Here is a 25537-nt window from a genome sequence, read left to right on the forward strand (position 1 = left end):
TAAATAGGAACAGACACCAATCTGTAGAAAACCAAACTGAAATTTGCTCCAATTCAGTAGCAAAGATCAGGTCTCCCTGGGGAAAGGGGAAGGCAGGGGCAAGTCTGGATGAGTCCTCATTCTTGTAAGCCGTGGGAAATACAATAATTTAACAAAGTTTCAGCTCTTAAAGCAAAATACAAGGAGTGTATTATAGGAAACTGAAGAGGACCTGAAAATGTTCAACTATTCTTCCCTTCAGTGTGAACTAAAAGAGCAACCACAGCCTTATAAGACAAGATAGCCATTAACTTTTTCTTTTCTGAACAGTGGCAACCCTTTCAGAACCAAAGTGAGACAGAAAACTGGCTCCTCTAGTGTGGGCAAAAAGCAAATAAGCCAAGCCTGTAAATATTGGCAGAGTAACATCAGACGCTGAGGCAGATCTCACCTTTGCCTTCTGAAGCACATGGCCTCTGCATGGAGAGGTGCTTGAGGAGGAATGTCTTTTCAGGACTACAGCACTGTTCACAGGCACAGAACATTCAGTATCACTTGTATCGCAGCTGGAGATAGGTGAATTCTCCAGAGTCTGATGTTTTAGAACTGGAGACTGTAAGAATACAAAACCATTTGAAATCATGACAGCTATCAAAACCTGCTCCTTGGTCTCAGGAACCATCGTGCAAATTTAGGATGCAATAGCTTAAGAGGTGTGCAAGTGGACCATGAGCAAACGACTTTCCAAAATGTATAGATGGGACTGAGATGGTTTACTAATTGCCTTTATCTGGTAACAAGATCAGTACTGTAATGCAGTGGTTCCCAATTAGCTAATTACTGAGGGCCCCCTATTTTTCACAAGTCAAGTACTGACCCCCTACTTTCAAATTTTTTGATACCACAAAGCAATTTTTTGAACAAAATGTTGGCTAGCCCCTAATAAGCAAAGAATTTTAGGTACGCTAAAAAACAAAACTAGGGCTAAGTGATATCTGGTTTTCAACATCGTGATACATCAGCAGCTAAACATCACAATATTCCGATATATAATGACGTCTGAAACTGGAGATCAGGCGTGGGGATGAGGGAAGGAGCAGCCGCAGAGATCGGATGGGTGGGGGGAGGCGAGGAAGGGGAGTCACTTCCACTGCATGGTTTGAGTGGGAGGAGATGGGGAGGGGGGTGCATAAGCCCCCCGGTCAGCAAGGCAGCCAGGGAAGATGCACGTCCACTGTGGCTGCTGCTGCTTTCCTGCTGACTGAGCAAAGCCGCTCTGCCTCAGTGCCAGGGGAAGGTAGTGCCACGGTGCCTTGAAGTGAGGGCGATCAGCTGCCCTGTTCTCCATCAGCGTGAGGGAAGGCAGCTCAGATCAGCAGTGTTATCGGCTGAGATCATCATGTGATATTGACGACACCTTGAAATTGGCTGCTCTGCTCTCCCCTCACGTGAGGAGCGTTATATTGCTGCACATTGCCAGGTCAAAATTGTTATTGCGGTGTGATTTCAAAACTGGTTTGGGCCAATACATTGAAAAATTGCACAGTGCTAGAATAGACCATAAAATTTGTGATATTACCATGCAAAGATGACAAATATTTAGTTGGGGGGAGGCAAGGGATGGGGCCACAGACATCCTGGGTGTGTTCCACTGACCCCCAGGGGTCCCCGGATCCCTAACTGGGAACCGCTGCTTTAATGGAAGTACCTGTGCAGTTGAGGTTCCTGATTTAGGCTCAATCGCCAGTCCCAATGTGATGCCACCAGCCAAAGCTTTCTTCAGGTTCTCTTTCACCTCTGTCAGCTCTAGTTCCAGAGTCACACGTTCAGACTCTTTCAACTTACACTCCTCTTCCAACTTCTTTAGTTTATCTTCAAGGATAACTAGTGTTTTCCTACCTGAAATTCAGAGGCAAGGTAAGTGATATCTGAGGCAGGGGGAGATTTGTACATTCCTAGTTACTCAATGAGGCCACAACCCTGCAAGCAACTTCAAGACGGAGGCATAAGACTTACTGCAATTTGACCAGATACAATCTTGGTTTCTTCCTCCTTTGTAATATCTAGTTGAGTTTACATCTCTGTCCTGGTGCCATTACCCCCATGACTCCTTTAATGATTATTTAGTAGTAGTAATAGGAAGAACCAATGATAATATTTCTGATTATGTTTTATGCGTTTTTATCCTATTTTATTTCCGCATATTGCTTTGGGGCATTCTGTTGTGGGAAAAGACTAACTAACTAACTAGTCATGTACCTTCTCCTGCTACTGGAAGTATCTTTCCTGAGATTCTGGTCATACAGTGGTCTAAGAAGATCAAACACCCAGCATACCAGCATTTGCTTCCAGGGCTGCTCTAAGGTCTTTCCTTTCCTTTCGAAGCTGAGCCAGGCGATTCCTCAGAGCTTCTCTTCTCCTCAACAGCTCCTCCTCTTTGGTCTGTAACCTCTTTGCATCTGCTTCAACACGGTTCTTTCCATATTTGTACTGTTCAGCATCTACACATAAAGGTTAACTATTAGGCATCAGAGAGCAGGAATGCTATTAATCTTACCTTCTTATATGGGGGGCAGGGCCTTGGCTCAGTGGTTAAGTATCTGCTTTGCATGTGGGAGAGCTAAGGGTCACTCCCTGGCACTTCCAGGTTATGCTGGGAATATGCAGTATTTCTCAAACTTGGGGTCTACAGCTTCTGTTGAACTACAACGCCCATCAATCCTGATAACTGCTACTGCTGGGTAGGGATGGCAAGAGTTGCAGTCCAACAACAGCTGAAGGCCCAAGTTCGGGAAACACTGCCCTCGAGAGCCACTGCCATGTAGACAATACTGAGCTAAATGGATGAAGGGTCTTGACTCAGAATAAGGCAACTCCCCAGGTTCTTATTAATCAAAAAGGTAAGTCCCAACACAGACATTCTAACAGCCATCCAGCAGATGTGGCTGTTTTCCGAGGCATACAAATCCTTTCTCAAATGTAACCACCAAATCTCTGAGCCGTATTCCAAGATCTCTCTGCTTGTCACATCTCTTTCCCAGTGTGGTTGCTGCACCCACGCCAACTGTGGTCCAGGGGTGTAAACCTTTCAGCACATTTCTCTTAGCTTCCCGGCATGTTTATGAACCACACATGACACCTGCAGCCTTGGGATGTCTGTCACTTGTGTGGTTTGTAAAACACGCCAGGAATCAAACCCATGTGGGTTTAAATACGTGGACCAAAGCAAGAGCAGTCAGGAAGGCTGTGGCAAACATGCCAGCGAAGTTACATTGTTCTTCAATGTCTTCATAAACGACTTGGATGAAAGAATTCAGGGGATGCTCATCAAATTTGCAGATGATACCAAACTGGGAGGGGTAGCTAATGTCGTAGACGACAGAATCAGAATTCAAAATGACCCTATCAGATTGGAGAACTGGACACAAGCTAACAAAATGAATTTCAATAGGGACAAATGTAAGGTTCTGCACTTAGGCAGATGCATAAATATAGGATGGGGGACATCTGGTTTACTAGCAGTACATGTGAAAAGGATCCAGGGGTCTTGGTGGACCACAAGCTTAACATGAGTCAAAAGTGTGATGCAGCAGCAAAAAAAGGGAATGATGTTCTAGGCTGCATCAAGAGAAGTCTAGTGTCCAGATCAAGGGAAGTAATAGAACCCCTCTATTCTGCCTTGGTCAGACCACACCTGGAATACTGTGTCCAATTCTGGGCACCACAATTTAAGCAGGATGTTGACAAGCTGGAACGTGTGCAGAGGAGGGCAACCAAGATGATCCAGGGTCTGGAAAGTAAGCCTTATGAGGAATGGTTGAAGGAGCTGAGTATGTTTAGCCTGGAAAAGAGGAGACTGAAAGGGGATATGATAGCCATCTTCAAATATCTTAAGGGCTGTCACATGGAGGAGGGAGCATGCTTGTTTTCTTCTGCTCCGGAGGGTAGGACACAAACCAATGGCTTTAAGTTGCAAGAAAGGAGATTCCAACTAAACATCAGGAATAACTTCCTGATGGTAAGAGCTGTTCAGCAGTGGAACAGACTCCCACGAGAGGTGGTGGACTCTCCTTCCTTGGAGGTTTTTAAACAGATGTGGATGGCCATCTGTCATGGATGCTTTAGCTGAGATTCCTGCATTGCAGGGGGTGGGACTAGATGACCCTTGGGGTCCCTTCCAACTCTTAAGATTCTACAATTCTATGTAGCTGATTCATCAGTTAACTGATTAAAAATATCTTAACTGACTGAAAAAGTCGATTTTTCTTTCCTTAAACAGGAAACACTCACTAGAATTGCTGCGTTTTACATTTGAAGCAGATTCTGATTTCTTTTGTGGGTTGTTTAATGTTCTTCCTTTCCCCATTATTCCATTTGTAGCAGCAGAAGCCTTCTTTCCTTTAAACTGATAGAAAAAATATATGTGTTTAGTAATTAAATATATATTTAGCAGTAATTATTCAATGACAGGGTTTACACTTTTCCTAGAACAAAGCTTCAAAACTGTCCCAAGCTGCCCAATTGAAAGCAGGTTACAAGTTTAAAAAACTAGCTCAGCTGGGAAGGATGCTTCTTCTAAAGGAGCAAAGATAAAACAAAAAGCACCTGCAGTTTCTTACTGAGCAGCACACAACAGTGAGACTGCACATTTCTTAAGTCACAGGCTACAGGTGACTATTCAAAATTTTGAGGAACCATTCAGAATGTGCCACATGGTTTTGCAAGGATCTATGTTGCTAATTAATGGCAGTGCATGCTGCTCAAAAGACCACACTTTGTCCCTCTCTTCAGGAACCTGGGAAGGAAGCAAACCACAAGTGCTGGCTTACTGTTTTGTATAAAGCAGCATTTGTGGTTCACTTCTCGCCTAACAAATTACCAAGGTAAGCCAGAAACAAACTTTGGCTCACCATCATGGTTTGTTGGAAGAGAAACAAAGAATGAGTGCTGGTTTACTCCCCAGCACATTGGAGAAAGAAGTCAGGGGAGGGAAGTTGGGGGGGGGGGAGTACGCTTGAGCAGAATTGCTTGCCCCCTTTTGCTATGGTTTGAAGTGAAGCATGAATCAGGTCAGTGTGAAACTCCCCCCCCCCCCAAAAAAGGAAGTCAATTTCAAATTTGCATACAAAAAGCAGAATTTCAGCACTAATTCTGCTGCCTACGTTCAAAAGTAACTATACTGCCAGAATTTGACTTTTCTACCTCAAAGCTGTTTTACATATAACAATTTCAAACTTGGGGAACATGTACAGTTGCAATCAAAATTATTCAACCCCTATTGCAAATCAGGTTTACTATCAAAATTTACAGGCTTTCAGCTGTTTTCAATGAGCAGCATTACTACTACTACTACTACTATTATTATTAATTATTATTATTATTATTATTATTATTATTATTATTATTATTATTATTATTATTATTTATATACAGCCTATACCCAGGAGTCAAAAAGAAAAGCAATTGAAATAGCTCAGGAAACACCTTGGGGTGGATTCAGATGAGCAGCTTAGTTGATAAGCTACCAAAGCATTTTTTTTTTAAAAAAAGATGCTCCACAGTTCAAATATATTCCAAGATAAAGTGGTGACCTTGCCCCTAGGTTGTTACTACCTTGCCAACAACAACATCCCGCCCAACTGCTTGTGAAGGTTTTCACCAGCTCATTTTTTAATCTGAAAATGCCCACCATGCACGGGGTTCACAGACTGTTCGGAGCTTCTGAAAGAATAACACCCCAGAACGAATTTGAAGAGAGAATGGGGCATAGAATTGAGGACACATACAGATTCAAAATGTAACTTTTGTATTCAAGATTAGTGGATGTTTTCTTGTGGAACTGAAGGATGCCTCCTATTCAACAGAGTGGAAAGGCTCAGACAGTATGAATTACATGTGGCTTCTGCACTCTTAACTGTCAGTAGAGTACTGCCAACACCTGTGTGTGAATGTGTGTGTGCATGTGCATGCTCTACTTTTAAAATCTAGCCCAGGCGTGAACAACCTATGGCTCTTCAGATCTTGTTAGATTCCAAATTCCCATCACCCCATGCCAGCGTGGTTAGTGGGACTTGTAGAACAATGACATCTGGAGGGTCAGTGGTTTGGTAGCTCTGACCTAGACTAACCCAATGAAGAGAATCCCCTGGGAGCATAGCATGGGTTGATGGGCTTGTGTTTTATTTCACTGATTCCTCCACCCTCCAAAAAATATTACGCATTCTTATGTGACTATTAACAACACAATTGGCAATGCAGCATGCCGCCTTGGTTAAATTTCAAGCGTTTGGTGCCAGTGCATTATCTCAGAGATACACAAAAGAAAGTTGGATTAAGAGAAATAAGCAGCGCAGTACCTGTGAGACAGATCCCCTCCCCACAGCAGAGGTATTAGTGACAGATTGAGCAGAAGACAGATTGGATGAGACAGGATATTTATAGTGGTTAGAGGACAGTTTGTCAGTAGATAACCTATTGGCTTTTCGGTCTGCTGGTGGGTAGCGTGCAAAGATTTTCGGAGACGGCAAGTTATCGTACAGGCCCATATTATCATAAAGCCCATCTTCTCTCATGTTTCTGCCACGAGAAGCAGGAAAGCCATCTTCCGGTTCCCACTGAAACACACATACTTAGTAAATTAACACAAGCTTCATGCATTGGGGGGAAAACATGAAACCATTAGAAAGTTATCTCTGAGATCCCCGTCTCAGCATGCATTGCCTCCATAAGAATCTGCTCTAATTTTAATTACCATAATTCTCTCAGTTCTTGAGCTACTTTTGGAGGCTGCAGTAAGGCCCATCAAGGCTCTACTGAAAGGGATATCATGGGGTTGCCATCTTGGGTCTATTCCCCACACGGCCACAATATGGGAGGAATTCAGCATCATGCTGTTAGGATTGTTCAGTCAGCACAAGTATTTTTGCTTGCCAGGTGGAATGATCTCCCCTCTTCTCCCCCGTGAACTGTTCTGGGGGATTCTCCTGATCCCCCCCCCGAGCCAATCTGGCAGGGGGGGCGGGGAGAGAAAACGTTCTGCTGTGCTAATGGGACTCATTGTGCTTGCTCCTGCCACCACAACTATTTAGTTCAATCCAGCCCTGTGATTCCAGATGCAGCATTTATGCTATCGGTCCTTACTGAACCTACAACACAAGTGCCAATGACATAATAAAGATACAGAAGTTGGCTGGTGGGTCAAAACCACAAGGAAAATGAGATAGCAAGCACCTGGCTATACCATACTAGGATGTGGCCTGGTTCATATGTAGAGAAGCTGCTTAAGAAACCAGTTTGTTTTGGTAGAGACGACCTCAAACCAGTTTCCATGAAGTCCAAAGCAGTTTAAGAGCTTCCCAGAAACCAGACTCTCATCCTGGTTTGTACACAGAGCTTAAACCACAGTTTCCTAGTTTGAGTATAATGTGGAAATGGTTTAACAAGTCAAGAGGTCTCCTTTGCAGCCCGGAGAAGAGAAAGGGGATGAAGGAGACAGCAGCATCAGCAGCATCATTCCCATTTCATTCTTAGTTTGTGAGGTTCAGATCTGATCAAATCTTAACTTTAAACTTTTCACTGGAAGTTGCATTAATGCTTTGGCTAATAGAGGACTATTGAACTGTATATATTTATGCTGATTTACATGGGCATGTAGTATTAAAACTATATGCCCTACTTTCAAAGAATCTGTACTTGAGACCTAGCAGTATGTTGGGATCATGCCCAGTGAAACTCTGACAAGTGACTTTGGGGGCTCAACACACGTAAATGATTTGACCTACACAAAAATCAATTCTTACTGATCCATTTATGCAAGGAACATCGTCATAATGAAGTGCCATCCCGCTGGGACACGCATAGCCATTGGCAGCATTTCCTCGATAAGGATTAGTAGACAGAACCCGTCTGTTCATAAAACTAAAACAAAAGCAAAAACAGAAGAGAGTTTATGCTGAAAGCACACACAGGGAGTAAGCATGATTCACCCTTCAAATTCTTCCTTGCAGTTCTCCCTGCCCACCGAAGGGCTTTTCATTACAAACACACCCAGTATAGTATCACAGGCTGAAGTGTAAGCCAGGAATCTATCATTTAGCAATGCACTGTGTGGGTGGCGGTGGGAGAGCAGTTCCTGTACACATTAATTGATTTTTAGGAAATATAGCTATGTACTCCCCATGGCAATGGAAAGTAGGATTCTGAAGAAAAGGGCCAAAGATGACTACAAGATTTTAGGAACAAGGCTGAAGTTTTAAGAAATGAAATGATACTCTTAAATCTTCCTAGTGGTAGGAAGTTTCTCAGGCAGGAGAACGTATTTTCTGGAAATGAAAGCATGTTGTTGCATGTGGTGTCAGCAAATGGCTTCAGCTTTTTTCATCACAACTTGTAGCTCCAAAACGACAAATAATGGGAAGTGATGGACTTCACCTCACTAGAAAGAACCATTATAAACATGCTATTGATTATACAAAGGTGGCTCCTTCCCTAGGGCCTGTCTGTAGCCAGATGATGATTGCTGCATCCCAATGCTGTTTTGGGCAAGTCTGGGGCCGAATGGATATACTGCATATACAAGTTGCTTTGATTAAATTAGTAACTTGAGTAAAAACTTGGTCCTAAGAGAAATTCAGGGTGGGTCCTTCCTCCCCAAACCATGTATTTTCTCTTTCAAGTATCTGGCAGTGGTTCAAGATTTCCAAAGCTTTCTCTATTTTTGCAGGTTGGTCCTCAGCAGGTTGGTAATACTGAGAACACTTGAAAACTGCCGGGGGGGGGGGGCTGCTATCGTCTATAATTATAGGTCTGCTAGCCAACAGGGAAGAAGTACTTCATTTGATATTTAAAGGGGGTTTGAGTTGACAGTAGGGCTTCAACATGTAATTAATTGATTGGATTAATCTATTTCAACACTTTTAATTTACTTTAAATGATGTTAAAGTATCATGCAGAATATTTTAAAATAATACACATACATTTATTAACAGTGCTTATAAAACTGCAGTTGGCAAGCACCATCTGAAAAAAAAACTTCCTCCTTTGCTTCTTGCTTCAGAAATACTGTTTTTATCCTTATGCAAATTTATTGGTTATTCAACATTATTAATCAATTAGAATTTATTTGATTGGGCTGCAGCCCTAATTCACAGCAGGTTTTTTGTGAAGCATTTTGAGTGAACACGAGTGTTTAACAATAACATCACAATGCTCTGATACTTCATTCAGAAGTAAATCTCACTGGCTTCAATTGAATTTACTTTCTGGCAAATGTGTTTAGGACTGTAGCTTAAGTTGTTTGATGGATTAGAAATGGATACCTTCGGCTTCTCCTCACAACATCAAGCTATCACAGACAAATCTGGTACCACTGGTCTAAATTAAGTCAGACTAATCCTAGCAGAGGGAAAACAAGCCTTTAACCATTCTTTTTGCCAGCTGGTTGCCAGGTTACATGACTGGGGAGGGGGGTAAGGAGCCTTCCTCTCTGCTCCTGCCCCCCCACCCCTTTTTAAGGGTTTACATCAGCTTATTTTAGCCATCTGGGATGGAGGAAATACAGAGGTGCATCTCTGGCTGAGCAGAGGATGAGGGAGTTAAGCTGACACAGCCCAGTTCCGCGAGGAACTCCTTAAGGCCAGCCGGAGATCCACCGAACCCTAACCCACACATCCAGGAGGATCTTCCTATAGGATTGCTCCTTACATCTTTTTGAGCATAGAATCATAACAATGAAGAACCTAGAGTTCCTGAAAATGTTCTTAACTGGTTTAGCTCCTCCTACCAGAAGGTCTGTTTTGCGGCTTGAATGACACTTGCCGTCACATCCACATCTATGTAGTCATAGTGCAGAGTGCCAGGATCTGCAGAGGAGCCACTTTCAGCCAGCAAAATACCAATCCACCTGCCCATGTCTTCTGAAGATGAAGCCTACACAAAGATGGGGAAATGTCAGGCAAACATGCACTCTTGTCACGTGAAAGGCATCGTTTTTCATTCAAGTGTACTTTTTTTTCATTATAAAAAACAGTGCATTCTAGTGAACGCATGCCTCGCTCTTCAACATAAAAACATTTTCAGGACAGCTCACCAAAATCAAGCTAAAAACAAGAAGAATGCACAAAAACAACAAGTAAGCAGGGATCAAAGCAGCAATTAATACAATTACACAAAATTAAAAGCGTAAAGAAAGTGTAATTGGCAACAGAGGCACCTCTGTAGAGAAGAGCATGTCCTTTCTAGCCTGATATTATAGATCAATAGTATAGTACACTGCCTTGCAAATTAGGGTAATCTTGAGACTGATGTGCCCTACAGATAAGATTTGGAAGAGAGCTCAATTTCCCCCAAAATAGAAGCAATTATTAGACACTTTAAATAATGGAAGCACTATAATAAAGACGTTTCAAAAGCTGTAAATTGATCCAACCATGAAAAGTGTGGGACAAGAGTGGGAACAAAGAAAATCCTCCTTCCAACATATAACTGGAGACTTTCCTAGGTATGGCATACATTGTTTGGTCAGAGAATGGGATTTTGCTTATGTCACTATCGGCAAAGGATAAGCACACTAAACAACTTAACCTCTAATACGGCAACCTCTTGTGCATTTCGAAGCAGGCGGAATGTCAAGGGGTGTTTGGAGTCCAATCCTGGAATAACTTCACAGCCACGGAGAGGAATAGAGACAATATGGGTCTTTAGATCTGTTCTGTCTTTGTGGAAAATGAGCTTATTATCTTTCACTCTGCACCAGCGCTCACGCCACCGGTTATTTGACAGCACATTAAGATATCCTGCAAAACACAAAGACAGGCACTTTCCACTAAAAAAAAAAAGTTCATTCAACTGGACCCACCACAAAGACCCCAAAATCAACGGCAAACTTGTGGTCGTACAAATGCCCTTCTCTCTCTGCAGTGGCAAAGGAGTGCCTGTGGTTGTGTCACCACAACACCATGGGCTCCTTTGAAATGATATATACCCACAAGGCTGTATTACTGGTCAGCCTGTGTAAGGTGTATAAACCTCAGGACAGAGTCATATGAATATGTAAATGATTTGACCCACCAATGCTTATTAGGGTTGTTGTTCATCTCAGCTGTATCATAATTGTGTTTATTTGGGGATGACGACAAAAACATATTTTTTAAAAAATCAAGTCAACTCTGGTGCTCATCAAAATTAAGGATGTGAAACTGAAGAATAAATACTACAGCTGAGCAGAAACAGGGGGTGCTTTTAACTAAAGCTTTATTGAGCCACAGAAAAGACATCTCTCTTTGGGCATTCTCCAGCTGGGGTGGCGGAGACAGCGCAAGTGTTTACCATGCAGCTGCACGACTGTCCAACGCACACACAAGACATGTGCTCTCTCCCCCAAGAAGTAGAAGCAGCAGCTTCCATCTTTCTTTTAAACTAGAGCTCTCAATGGAAATGTCTGAAGGCGGTTTCCAGGTGTGCTTAAAATCTTCCCCACAACAGAAAACTGAGAACAGGAAGGAGGCTTCCAAGTGCATTGATTCAACGGCACTTAGAAGCCTCCTTCAGACCCACTCAGGGCTGCTCCTTCAGACCCACTCAGGGGGCTGGAGTAGGCAGGCCAGCACATTCAGGGACACTGAGGGTGGGGTAGCAGGACTGCCCCCACCACGAGTCGCTTAATCAAAATCAACACAAGTCTGCATTAGCATATTGTCTTTTTTTCAGAGACCTAAGGGAGAACCAGGTACAGAGCCAAGCATCTCTGATGATTGCTACTGCATCAAGGTCGGCTGCCTCTGTAGAATGCCATGGAAACTTTAAAGAAAACTCTTTACCCTGGGGCATTTTTCCCTATTACTCTTGCTTGAAAGTGGATGAGGACCCACTTCTGGTTTGTGTGTTTGTTTGTTGTGTTTATATCCCACCTTTTTCTCCAAGGAGCTGAAGGTGGTGTGTGTGGTTCTTCCCCTCCTCATTTAATCCCCACAACCCCCCTGTGAGGTAGGTGAGGCTGAGAGGGAGTGGCTGGTCCAAGGGCGCCCAGTGAGCTTCATGGCCAAGTAGAGATTTGCATCCTGGTCTCCCAGGTCCTAGGCTGACACTTTAACCACTGCACCACACTTCTCAGCACTGTAGAGATGGAAAAAGTACTAGAGAGCAATAGAAAGGGGCTGCATGTAATAGTAAACCATGTTTTAGCACTATGTACTTGCGCAGGAAGACACAGCCACAAGCACATGGCGCTCTCTCTCTCTCTCTCTCTCTCTCTCAACAACTCCTATACAGCAACCAGGAGGAATTCAGCAGAGTTTAGTTGCACTTTCCACAAAACCTGGCTTGTCAGTACCTGCAAATCAAAGATTCTGGTTAAAATGAACAGTGTTTAAGCTTCATAACCCATACTTTGAAGCTGGATTGTTTAAAAACAGACCAGAATTTGTTTTAAATTATGATCTGTGGTCCATACAAAGCAAGCCAGGTCTTGTGGAAAGTGAACCTAAGCACTGCTTAAGTCCTCTCAACCACATTTGAAGTTGGGACACAGATGAGAGTGGAGATGCCATAATCTTTAAAGCTACTATTAAATCATCAGAGCCCAAATTCAGTGGGTGAAAGAGGAACGTAACAGTAAACCTAGGAGATTGAAACACCACTAAATACTGAAGTTTGGTGGAGCTTTTTCTACCTGTTGCCCTTTCAAGTTTAATTGCAGGTAGCAACATGGGAAGTTACTCACCACAAGTTGGGATATCTTCTTCAGCTGATGAGGTTTGTTCATCTGTGGAGGGCTTCTTCTTTCCTAGGCCAATTATCTTTGTTATCTTCTTCCCTGTTACTTTAGACACAGTGCCCTTGGAATCTGTCTTAGAGCTCTTTTTCCTCTTTACTATTAAGAAAAGCATGCATGTGTCAGTCTTGCAAGATTTCAAAATTTCACACCTGCATCTTTAACAGCAGCCCGGCATCTACTATATACTTTGGAAAGTTGTTGTCTATGCATTTGGAGACCTCTTAAGATATTGTAACCAAATTTTGTGTGGTGGTTCCTGAGCTTAAGGAACAGGTTTTCAGCTACGTTGCAATACAACTGGACATCGTTATGAATCAAGCTGGCAGAATGAACCTTTCCTCAGAGTGAATGTCTATGAAAATTCCATTTTTCTTTTCACCTTTCCAGCACTTAAAATACTGTGAACATTTTATGGTGTGACTCAAACACTGTCAGTAGCATATTACCTTGCTCTTTTCCATTACAGATGGCAGCTATTCCATTTTCTACAATCCCCTCACCATCAGAACTTGGTCTTTCTGAAGATAGTTTCTGCAGGACAAAAGAACTAGGTCATCAGTAATGGGGTCACAGTAGAACTGATGCATTATGAATCAGAATGTGCCAACTATTTATCTGGCCATGGGACAAATTTGAGACAGTCAGTAATTTATTTTCAAAAATTAACCTCTTCACAGAAGCATTAAATGCATAATACTTGTCAAACCCATTCAATATTACATTATTCCTCCACTGTGGAATTATCTGTACAATACTTTTGTAAAAAATGATCAAAGTGCTTTGACTCTCTCTATATAAACCAGAGTCCAGATTTACTTTCCTTCTGTAGTTATTTATAAATGACCCGCGGGAGTCATGTGGAGCTCAGTCACAAAATGTAAAGTATTGCATTTCCTAATAGAGACTATACCTCTGCCCTTGTTTCCCATGACATTTCTGCCCATGGCCTTTACTTGACCGCCCTTGGATCATTCTCCTAAGAATGATTCTTGCTATTCTCCTAACAGAAGAGGGAGTTCATTCTAGCCTTTATCTGACACCAGATCACTTGCATTGCGATTAAATGCCTCCTTAAAACCACTTTTTCAGCAACGTTTGGCTTCACCTCTAAATTCCCACCCAGCCACAACTGTGACCCATTACTTGTGACTGGCCTGCCCCTGGACAGACATGTGTCGGAAAGGATGCCTGCAGGAAAGGAGCCTAGGCATGAACAGCTGCTGCTGCTGCTGCTTATGGGTAGACTTCCATCAACTCAGAACTCCCAATCATGCAGAGGTCCCAACTGATAGCAGCCTTATTGCACAATGCTTTTTATATTTTTGGTACTACGAAAATATAACAGGAAGAAAATTAGCCTATCCACATGTACATCTGAAAAGAGCTGTTAAATCTTTTCACAGTACACCTTTTACCCTCTTTCTCTTCATTCCACCTCCCAGGGATTTCTATGTTCATTTTCTTTATGCATATATTTAGTCCTTGATCTCACTATGCACCAAAATTTAAGCATTCCTTCATTGTGCTGATGTTCCTGAAAATATCTGAATAATGGTGCTGGAATCCTGCCTGTCCTTATAACTTCTGTGCTCACAAACAGTCAGAGCTCTCTTTGGCAAACACTGGGCCAAAAACAACATTCACAGCAGCTGCAGAAGAAGATTGCTCTTATTCCTGTATGAGTGTGTTGCAGTTGTTTTGAGGGAAAGCCTTTTTCCCATTTCCTTTTTGCAGTAAAAGAAAAATAAACTTTTTTGTAATTCGTTTTCCTCCACACAGGCTGATGCCCCAGCACCCAAAGCACACTTCTCCTCCTCCTCTGCTCTGTTAACTTGCAGGCAGGAGCAGCAGCAGCAGCAGCAGCAGGAACAGTGGCAGCGGCAGGGGTGTGCAGTGAATGGAAACTAAGTTTTCCTTTCTCTCCTCCATCACCCCAATGCCCTGGGCAGCACAGCACATCAGGGCAGAACACGCAGAGGACTAAGCAAAGCAGCCCAGAGGAAAATAACTGTGCTTTTTCGTCTATAAGACGCCCCCATGTATAAGATGCCCCCTATTTTGGGGGACTGAAATTTCAGAAAATGGGGGAGATGGCAAAGCTTTTTTTGCAGAGGATTGCCCAGAGCTGTTGAGCTTTTTGGGGGGGGATTACCGAGGGTTGTTGAGCTTTTTAAGGGGGGGGGGAATGCCAAAAACCGCTCACCTGCACACACCTCTCAAAATCCGCCTCCTGTCTGTCCCCTCGCCGGCAGAAGCTGCCAACTGCCTGCCCAATTGCTGCAGCGTCGGACAATCAACACCACCCACTGACGCAGCAACCAACAACATGCATAATAGCCGCTGACAGCAACCAATCAAACGTCCACCCTATGCACTACCCATGTATAAGACGATGCCCACTTTTTAGCATGATTTTTAAAGGGGAAAACCTCGTCTTATCCACGGAAAAGTATGGTACAGTGGTACCCCGCAAGACGAATGCCTCGCAAGACGGAAAACCCGCAAGACGAAAGGGTTTTCTGTTTTGGAGGCGCTTCGCAAGACGAATTTCCCTATGGGCTTGCATCGCAAGACGAAAGCCCATAGGGAAATGCTGGCGGTCGGGAGCAAAGACTTTCGCCCACAGCCGGCCTTCAGAAGAGGACCTCTTCTGAAGGCCGGCGGGGGGCAAAAGTCTTTGCTCCCCCCCGCCTGCCTTCCCCCCGCCTGCCGGGGGCGATCTTAAAATGCTGGCGGGCGGGAGCGAAGCGTTAGCTGCCGACCCCCAGCATTTTAAAATCTCCCCCTGTCCCGGGGAGGTTTTAAAATGCTGGGGGTCGGGAGCGAAGCGCTGCCGACCCCCAGCATTTTAAAATCTCCCCGTGTCCCGGGAAGGTTTTTAAAATGCTGGGGGTCGGGAGCGAAGCGCTGCCGACCCCCAGCATTTTAAAATCTCCCCGTGTCCCGGGGAGATTTTAAAATGCTGGGGGTCGGCAGCGAACGCTTCGCTCCCGACCCCCAGCATTTTAAAACCTTCCCGGGACACGGGGAGATTTTAAAATGCTGGGGGTCGGCAGCGCTTCGCTCCCGACCCCCAGCATTTTAAAACGCTGTTCCGAAGGGGGGGGTGGGGACACCTGCCCCAGCCGCCCCACTTCGGAAAGCTGTTCCGAAGCGGGGAGGGGGGGCGGGGACACCTGCCCCAGCCGCCCCACTTCGGAAAGCTGTTCCGAAGCGGGGAGGGGGGGCGGGGACACCTGCCCCAGCCGCCCCACTTCGGAAAGCTGTTCCGAAGCGGGGAGGGGGGGCGGGGACATCTGCCCCAGCCGCCCCACTTCGGAAAGCTGTTCCGAAGCGGGGAGGGGGGGCGGGGACATCTGCCCCAGCCGCCCCACTTCGGAAAGCTGTTCCGAAGCGGGGAGGGGGGGCGGGGACATCTGCCCCAGCCGCCCCACTTCGGAAAGCTGTTCCGAAGCGGGGAGGGGGGGCGGGGACATCTGCCCCAGCCGCCCCACTTCGGAAAGCTGTTCCGAAGCGGGGAGGGGGGGCGGGGACATCTGCCCCAGCCGCCGCACTTCGGAAAGCTGTTCCGAAGCGGGGAGGGGGGGCGGGGACATCTGCCCCAGCCGCCCCACTTCGGAAAGCTGTTCCGAAGCGGGGAGGGGGGGCGGGGACATCTGCCCCAGCCGCCCCACTTCGGAAAGCTGTTCCGAAGCGGGGAGGGGGGCGGGGACATCTGCCCCAGCCGCCCCACTTCGGAAAGCTGTTCCGAAGCGGGGAGGGGGGGCGGGGACATCTGCCCCAGCCGCCCCACTTCGGAAAGCTGTTCCGAAGCGGGGAGGGGGGGGCGGGGACATCTGCCCCAGCCGCCCCACTTCGGAAAGCTGTTCCGAAGCGGGGAGGGGGGGCGGGGACACCTGCCCCAGCCGCCCCACTTCGGAAAGCTGTTCCGAAGTGGGGAGGGGGGGCGGGGACACCTGCCCCAGCCGCCCCACTTCGGAAAGCTGTTCCGAAGTGGGGAGGGGGGGCGGGGACATCTGCCCCAGCCTCCCCACTTCGGAAAGCTGTTCCGAAGCGGGGTGGGGGCGGGAACACCTTCTGAAGGCGGGCGGGGGGCGAAAGTCTTTGTCCCCCCTGCCTGCCTTCCCAGGGGCTTTTAAATCGCCTCGGACAGCGGAGAAGTCCTCCGCTGTCCCGGGGTTTTTTAAAATGCTGGGGGTGGGAAGAAAAGCCCTTGTTCCCCCCCCCCCCCAGCCTTCAGAAGAGGTCCGGGGACAGACTGTCCCCGGACCTGGTCTGAAGGCGGTTTCCCTAGGAACGCATTAATTGATTTTCAATGCATTCCTATGGGAAACCGTGCATCGCAAGACGAAAAAACCGCAAGACGAAGAGACTTGCGGAACGAATTAATTTCGTCTTGCGAGGCACCACTGTATGTCTCCAATGGTTCCCTGGGCTTCATGCCCTGAAACTGGAGGGTATCATTTGTCTACCATGTTTGACTTTAAAGATCAGGCAGATCAGGAAACCAAAAATGAAAGGTAATTAACAAGAAAATTAAAAGGACAGCAATCTTCCAATTTTTTCAAAACAGACACGGGGAAGGGGGCTTGTTTTGCAAGTCTGTGTGCCTGAAATGATTAGCACACAACTAGCAAAAATGTATTACTTAAAAATGTAGAAATCCTTATTTGAGATAGTACATATATGAAGAGACTCTCAACCAAACCATTATTCTTAGAAAAGGTTAACTACCCATATTTCATGGTGCAACACTCATACACTGCATTTTTCAGTAGTCTTATTGTACAATTACCTTTTCCAGTTCAGTCTTGTGCACAGGAGAATTAGATGAAGGTCCATCTGAATCTGTAGCTCCAATATAGTTGCTGCAAACTTCCTTAATTACCTTCAAAGAAATGCAAAAAGAAAAGAGCCATTTTTTCTTGAAACTGAAGATATTGTAATGGAGGGGAGGAGAACATATAAGAGATTGTGATTGTAGTTAGCTGCTATCTTGAAAATATCATAAATATCATAAAAATATGAATTCTGATACTTCTCAAGGATGCCATCTTTTTATACTTCTCATTATGTTTAGTCAGCTTCTTTATGCATCTCGTGGAGGAGCCACAAGGTAAAGAGGTGGAAGGTTTCAACTTCCATAATAGCTAAACCCAAATCTGAGACAGAAAAAGGCTTGCATAAAAGGGCCCTGCAAACCAACATAACAGGACTGAGCCCTGAGGCAAATAATACTGTGTCAGACACATTAAATAACAAGTTATCCAATGTAGGAGCCTCGAAACAGCAATGCAGCAGTAGGGACAGCCATGGATCCCAATATAGTCCATTCCCCTGAGAGGTGCATGAAAAAATGTTGAAATACACACACAAATGCCACTTTTGCCCTGGCTGGAACAAGCCAACAAGACTTCAGGTATGGGGTCGACCTTTTAACTCAGCCTTGCTGCTCAGGACCAGGGCTTAGGATTGCTCAACCCATCTCGCTTTTTAGCCTTGTTGCACAACCACCATTTATAGAAATAGCTTACAACAGTTGTCTGACCCTTCATAATTTTCTAAATTTCCATTGATGCTATTATTTTTTCAAGCATCATGTACCATACCGAAACAATTTTATAGCAAGTGTAAATTATGTAAGTTATGTTGTCACTGCATTATTCCACGCCAGGGGTCAGCAACTTTTTTCAGCAGGGGGCCGGTCCACTGTCCCTCAGACCTTGTGGGGGGCCGGACTATATTTTGGAGAGAAAAAAATGAACAAATTCCTATGCCCCACAAATAACCCAGAGATGCATTTAAAATAAAAGCACACATTATACTTATGCAAAAAAAACCAGGCAGGCCCCACAAATAACCCAGAGATGCATTTTAAATAAAAGGACGCATTCTACTCATGTAAAAAAATGCTGATTCCCGGACTATCTGCGGGTCGGATTTAGAAGGCGATTGGGCCGGATCCAGGCCCCAGGCCTTAGTTTGTCTACCCATGTTCCACGCCATTTACTTCAATGCAAAGAAACACAATGTGGGGGGGGGGGGCGGGCGGCAATCCATCACATATCATTTGTGGAATGAAAACAGCAGCAGCAACAGTAAATACAGATAGTATTCACTTGATTGATTTCAGTTCTGGGTGTGAGACAAACAAGCATACATGGGAAATTTTCGCTCCCACTTCTGTTTTCACCAGGCACTCCTGACAGCAACAGAAGCCGAGGCTGGAATGGAGACATGCCCTTGCATGAAACCTCCTTCTCAACATCACAATAGAATGAGTTCTTTTTCCCTCTAGTGCCAGCCATATCTTCCTACTTATTTTGGCATTATAGCCAGATGGGATACGGATTTTCTGTTCTGCCACTCTGGAATATATCTCGAGGGATTTTTCAGCAACACCACTATACTTAACAACTTTTTCTTCTGTATCACAGGCACCCCCACAAGACTAGTTAATAATTCTTTTCAAAGCGTCCTCTTTTTAACAAATTGGTAGGAAAGTTGGAGTAACAAGGCTGATTTGTTGGAAAAAGTGCTAAGCATTTTTATCCAAAAATGTGAATTCTAAAACAGATTTGGAAGTATTCAAAAAAATTCAAATGGATGTACTTCCCTTTACTGCAAATGTGCTGTATTTACACAAAAAAGCTGCACTTCTGCTGCTGCCTCTTTCATGACCCTGACAAAATTGCTCATATTTTCAGCATCTGCTCATCCCACAGAGTCAATTAGTTTTGGCCACACACAATAATGGAAGTCAAAGAGAGGACACAAGAAATAACTTGGCAGTGATCATGGAGCTGTATCTGTGCAGTCATGCATTTTCGCAAAAGCCTTATTTCACCACTACAGCAGGAAGGGATCCAGAGTCCTCACAGTCATCAAGACAGCTGTTTCCATCCAAAGAGATTGCTACAAAGGAAGCTTTGGTGGGTTGTGGGCAGAGACCTGCACACCCTCAATCCCACTGCAGTGGCAATTTTATTTGATTTAACCATGCTCTTCAAGCACAAATCAACAAATTAAAAACAATGAAATCATCAATAAACTGAAAATTATAAAACGGCAGAAGAGATCCTGCAGCATCCCACTCACTGTCTTGGCTTCTTTGCTCTTTGGGGCTGGGGGGGGGGGACCCGGGCTTCCCCAGAAGCTCTGGAAGAAGTGCAGCCTGTCCACTGCTCTTTGGGGCTGGCGGGGGGGAGTAAGATTTTTTTTCTTGATTCCCCCCCCCTAAAAACTAGGTGCGCCTTATGGTCTGGTGCGCCTTATGGAGCGAAAAATACGGTAAATAAAATGTTGAGATTTTACACTATAACCAAAATGACTTCTGCTTGTTATTTTTGAAATCAATATAATCTGTTTACTTATGAACACACAAGGGATTATGATTATGTCTAAACAAATATTTTAAAGCACTTTGGACCAGATTCAACTAAGCAGATGCAGAATGCTAGCAGAATGAGACATTCCTCTCCTCCCCCATGCATATTCCTCTCCCCCCAATGACCTCTGAGGGGTCTGGAGACCCTCCCTGAACAGCCTGTGCAGGGGGAGAGGGGAGATCATTCTGCTGGGCAAGCTGAAATGCTTTCACTGATGAAACCATTGGAAAACCATGATGATAAATTATTCCCCCAGCTACACACACACAAAATTCAGAACAGCTACTGAAAAGTAAAAGGTGCAAAGTTTTCCCCAGGAATTTTATCAGAATAGATATATGGTTGATTATTTCACAATATGCGGCAGATGACTAAAGAAGAATTTTGGTGTATATTATGCAGTGGGTATGTTAAATAACAAGACTTGACCAATTTTATCCAAAAGTAAAATCTGAAGAACAATATTTATTTTATTTCATGTTACATAGGATTAAACATTTCCCCTTATTACTACTGAACAATGTACAAAAACACTTAGAATGAAGTCACTTAAAAGTGCTTTGACAAGACAACTATTAGAAATCTGAAACCGTTTTTGGGATTCTTGGCTACATAATCCATCCTCAAGTATTGGAATGAAACAACACCATGTGCCTCACCTACTTATACTTAGGAAGACCTACCTCAGAGATTAAAGGAGAAAGGCAAAGGAAATGAAATAATATATTTTTAAAAAGAAGATTATCTGAAATTCCCCACAAATAAGCAGGGCATAGAGTAGGGAAAGCAAACAAACCTGCCTGATCCATCTGAACCTTCCTAGTGCTCCAGAGAATATAGATAGATTAGATAGATAGATAGATAGATAGATAGATAGATAGATAGATGATAGATAGCCCATCAAACCAGAATTGAAAGACACAGGGGGGAAAGTAGGAAGGTTGGTAGGCATACTGATGTTTATGGTACAGTAGTAGCTTTCCATATTGAGGCACACTCTGTGTCAAGAACCTGTTACCAATAGTTTAAGCAACCAATAGTTGAAAGGCAAGGGACAAATACTACAAATCAATGTTGTGAAAGAGACTTTCCTCCAACCCTTTTCTGGTTTAGACCAAGGAAGTAGACTTTATAACCTGATGAAAATCAGAGTTCAAGTAACATGCAAGGGGAAGGTTTTTTACGGATCTGGGAAAGTCGTTATGCAAGAATCCAGCACAAACAAGTAGGCACAGGACCTAGGCTCACACAAAGGGAACTCAGAAGAAGCATTTACAGTTAGAACCGAAAAGGTGCCGTCATGCAGGCAGGGCAGGAAGTCGGGAGCAGGAGCTGAGCTCAGGCTACAAGGCAGAACAGAGGGCAGACATAGTAGGAAGGCTCCAGAATAGATCAAAGGGTCTCTGAAGCTTACCGCTACCAGGACAGCTCCAAAACACACTTATTCAAAAGAGGACTCCCAACTTGGAAAGGAGCATGGACACATAGGAGGAGATCCCATCAAAGGAGGATTCCAGACAGGACAAGACGGCACAAGACATGACAGACCTGAGGCAAAGAACAAGGGGCTGCACCAGCCAGCTGTGTGGAGAGTTAATGGGAAACCTGCTGCTTCAAACACAAAACTTTAAAGGAGATATACAGTACACTCTACGATAGGGCAAGCAGGGGAAAGATGTGACTGTATTCACACTGCCATTTGCCACCAAGCGGCACACTGTTGACACAACATTTTATAAAGCATTTAATGAAGATGTCCAATTCAGGGAAGGTTCCTGTATTGCAAAATAGCTCATTTGCAAGAAAGGAGTGGAGTTAGAATGAGAGAAGGCTGCATGTGAGACCGGCTTCCACTCTAGCCAGTGTATCTTGTCTCTGAAGCAGAACAGGCAGTGTGAAAATAGCCCTTCAGTCCTTACAAGGTAGCTGCTTCCTTGTGCAAACGGGCATGAATCAGAATGCCAATTTGCAAACGAAACAGCATGTAAAAGCAAATGGGAAAGAATTCTTCATAAACTACTTTAATAAATTTCAAGAGCCACTGGAGAAAAGTTACCTTGCCTGAGAGTCCTTCTGAAACTAATTTAGGCTTCAACACTGCAAAGGAGGTGGAAGTATATGAAAAACTGAACTTTAGCAATTACAGGCAACTGCTTACTATGCGGCAAAAGTGCCTTGATAAGAGTAGCAGCATTGAGCTCATTCCGTTTCTGAGGTCAAGGACAACTTTCTGCCAAAATGAATCACCTGCCTTTCTATTGTGCTTTGTCAGCATGCAGTTGGATTTCAAAATATGGACGCTTCAGAGCCCCCCTAAGGCAGGAAAATTTTAAGTGGCTACTACAGAATCATAAATACAAATGTAACACTTTTTGCCTTAGCTTTTTAGAGAAATAATACTTTTCGCATGCAAAAAGATAGCCCTAACATTCTACAATGTGCAGTCATCAGCCAAGCTGCAATTGTTTGGAACAAAGTCCCAATGGAACAAGAGAAGTGAAATCTGGTGACTTTTAAGTGAACTGAATCAGGACTAACTTTAGCTAAAAGTAGGGCTATTTACATTTCAACTACTTCGGATTGTTGGTGAAACCTGAATAATTACACTATTTTAAATAACCAAACATATGAACAGAAAAAGTAAAACAACAAAAAGTAGAAGCTGGGAGTGAAAATTTGAGAAGGCAGGAGCAGATTAAAAGATGAATGAGTACTAGGTCACATCACCAGTTGATTGAATCCTCAGAGGAGGACAACAGCAACAACAACACCACCACACTAAGCCATCTCATACAATGTTTATGTATGGGTTAAGGATACTAGTGGGCTGAATTATCATTCCACCAGTAGCAGCTGACAGGATGCAAGGGGTGGAGCTACATTGCTCTCCCAACTCCCCAACACCATGTGTTGCTGCTACTTATCAAGGGGCATGGCATGAACAGCTCAGCGTGATGCTCAGTGTGATGCGCAGTGGCAGAGCCAGTTTGACTCTCCTGCCACAGTGTGAGGAACCATGCTGCGCTGCCTGCACCTCACCCTCTCAGTAAGCAGCAGTCAAAACATGGCGTTGGGAAGCTAGGAGAGCAATGTATACCCACCTGCACCACACCATGGGCCAACGCTGCTGCATGCCCCAACGCCACGAGTAATGGAATAGTGCCAACACTTCACACTTCCAACAGATCTTCAAGTTTACTCACATTCTTAAACACACTTTTATGGCACCAAGATCACTATAGGAAATGGGACTGGTTAAAATTGCAGTACGTACCTTCAGCCATTGATCTGCCTGCTCCTTGCTCTGAACAGCAAGCACTAAAGCATCTTGCCCCTGGTGTGTGATTTTCAGCTCATGCTTCTTCTTTTTACTATCTTTGGGAATGTATGTAATACTGCAGCCACTCAACAAAAGTTCCATCTGAGGCTGTTGGTCCTTGGAACTCTTATAGCACTAAACACACAATTAAGAATGATATTAGGACAAAGCTTCATTGTGTGCAAAAAGCAGTTCCAATCTAAAGCTAAAAAAAAAAATTTGCTTCATCTTTCCACTAATCAAAGATAAACAGCATCAACATTAACACAACTATATTGAGACCATGTCATGGTTCCTAAAATAGCAATAAAATTTGTTGTCAGAAAAACTAGTAATGAAACAGAAGCCCCAGCTGAATTCTAGTACTCTGATCCACAAAGCTTTTACCTATGGCAATAAATTTTGCTGCTGTGAGATTATGTGATAAGTGGGTTGTCCTGCTGGTTATGTTTTCACCAGGCTAATGGCAGCAGCAAGTCAGCCAGCACACTCGGGCAGGTGGCTCACAGCCTCATGGATAGTTTCCCCAGGCTTCAATACACTATAACTGGCATTATCACAAAAACCATAAATTTTAGTCACCAGTAGTTTGTTTTCTTTGATCACACAAAGCAGTTTAGTCCACTGCCCAAATCGCTTCTTTCTTAAAAGGAAGGCACAGATTTTAGCATCCTTAACAAGGTCCATCGATGCTTCTTCAGAAGGCCACTGGTGTCTCATTTTCTTCCCTTTCCCATCCTCATCCTCTTCATCATAAGACTCGTAAGAGCTGCTCATAGCATCAGAATCGTAATCTTAGGGAAAAAGGTGGTGGGGTGGGGAGTTCTATTAAAATAAACTTAACCAAACAGCACATTCCAACAAAGCAACATTTGGAACAAAACGGTCTGCTCAGAATGATTTCATGTCTATCAAAACATTTTCTTAAGTAATATCAGTAGATTAAAAGATCAATAGACGTAACTCTACTGAGTAACTTTTTATAGAAGTCTCACATTTACATTTTCACTATCAAAGTTAGCTTACAAATAATAACCAAAGCCACAATAACTATGAAACAAAGAAAGAAATGCAGAATCCTAAACCTATTTCTTTGGGAAGTTGGTTCAAATGTTTAAGGGTCTTGTTGTCCAGCCCTCTCTCATTAACTACACCTCCTCATAATGTGAGAAGGAAAATGCTGATCTGAAAGACACCCAAATCCCAGGCCTGCCTCCTTATACATAAAATAAGTTTTATATGCCCATGAAAGGGCAAATGTTTAATCAGTTTGTGCAGTCCCACAATGACTTCAATTCGACATTCTTAAGTGAGCCAACCAGATATCTACGGGAAGCCCTCTCTTGCTCAGAATCCCCAGAAATTGGTGCTCAAAGACATTCTGTTTCTAACGCTGAATCCACAGATATAGTGACAGCACAATTCAAACCCAAGATCCACCAGGATGATAAGTAAGTTTTCTCGCGGAGCCCTTATCCTGGCTTAGCCAGAGGCACAGCAGGGGAAGTCTCCTATCCCAGCTCAGCCAAAGCTGGCTGAACTGAGGCCAGTGTAAAAAGGAGTGTGGCTGGGTGGGATAACACATGGGCGACTTGCACCTATTCCAAACCCCCTTCAGCTTGGTCATGTGACCTAAGATCCTGGTAAGTGGACCCTCAGGATCCCTTCCAACTCTATAATCCTATGGAAGCTACACCGTCAAAAAAGGTGGTGAAAGTCAAACTCTACTATAAAGGCTTGTTTTCTCTCTGTCAGACTCAGGCCAGCTCAGCTGGCAGTAGCCTTGTTCCTCAATGGAGTTTGGAAATAAGGGTAACTTATGCCAGCTTCATTTATGCCAGTTTAAATTACCCAGAGTAGATTCTGCTGGCTTCCTATAGTTAGAATTGCTTAGTAAAAAGGTCAAGCGGATCATTATTTGAAAAGTGCAAGACAGTCTTGAATGCTTGAGTAGCATACAGTGAGCAAAAATAATTCTTGGTAGGTAACCTAGAATACTGATCAAGTGTCTCAACATTTACCTTCTCAATCCTACCAACAAATGAAATGGAATCTAGTTTAGCTAAAACAGGTTTATCA

At 44.1% G+C, this 25537-nt stretch overlaps 1 protein-coding gene across 5 annotated transcripts in view; it reads right to left on the reverse strand.

Annotated features, from left to right (window-relative positions):
• Positions 1 to 25537, reverse strand: part of AFAP1 (actin filament associated protein 1) — a 49741-nt gene that overhangs the window by 7883 nt on the left and 16321 nt on the right. For 2 of the 5 annotated variants that reach the window (XM_028738325.2, XM_028738326.2), the window contains exons 5-17: positions 24041 to 24252; positions 23414 to 23593; positions 17547 to 17639; positions 13198 to 13282; positions 12698 to 12847; positions 10561 to 10772; positions 9761 to 9906; positions 7761 to 7896; positions 6336 to 6593; positions 4270 to 4384; positions 2316 to 2480; positions 1688 to 1878; positions 431 to 592 (exon numbers count right to left, since the gene is read on the reverse strand). In XM_028738325.2, the coding sequence (XP_028594158.2) occupies positions 431 to 592; positions 1688 to 1878; positions 2316 to 2480; positions 4270 to 4384; positions 6336 to 6593; positions 7761 to 7896; positions 9761 to 9906; positions 10561 to 10772; positions 12698 to 12847; positions 13198 to 13282; positions 17547 to 17639; positions 23414 to 23593; positions 24041 to 24252 (2105 nt within the window). The remainder of the gene's footprint in view (positions 1 to 430; positions 593 to 1687; positions 1879 to 2315; positions 2481 to 4269; positions 4385 to 6335; positions 6594 to 7760; positions 7897 to 9760; positions 9907 to 10560; positions 10773 to 12697; positions 12848 to 13197; positions 13283 to 17546; positions 17640 to 23413; positions 23594 to 24040; positions 24253 to 25537) is intronic. The other 3 variants (XM_028738327.2, XM_028738329.2, XM_028738328.2) reach the window with 3 other exon arrangements.

Source organism: Podarcis muralis, chromosome 8, assembly GCF_964188315.1.
Source record: "Podarcis muralis chromosome 8, rPodMur119.hap1.1, whole genome shotgun sequence".
NCBI classification, from domain to species: Eukaryota; Metazoa; Chordata; class Lepidosauria; order Squamata; family Lacertidae; genus Podarcis; species Podarcis muralis.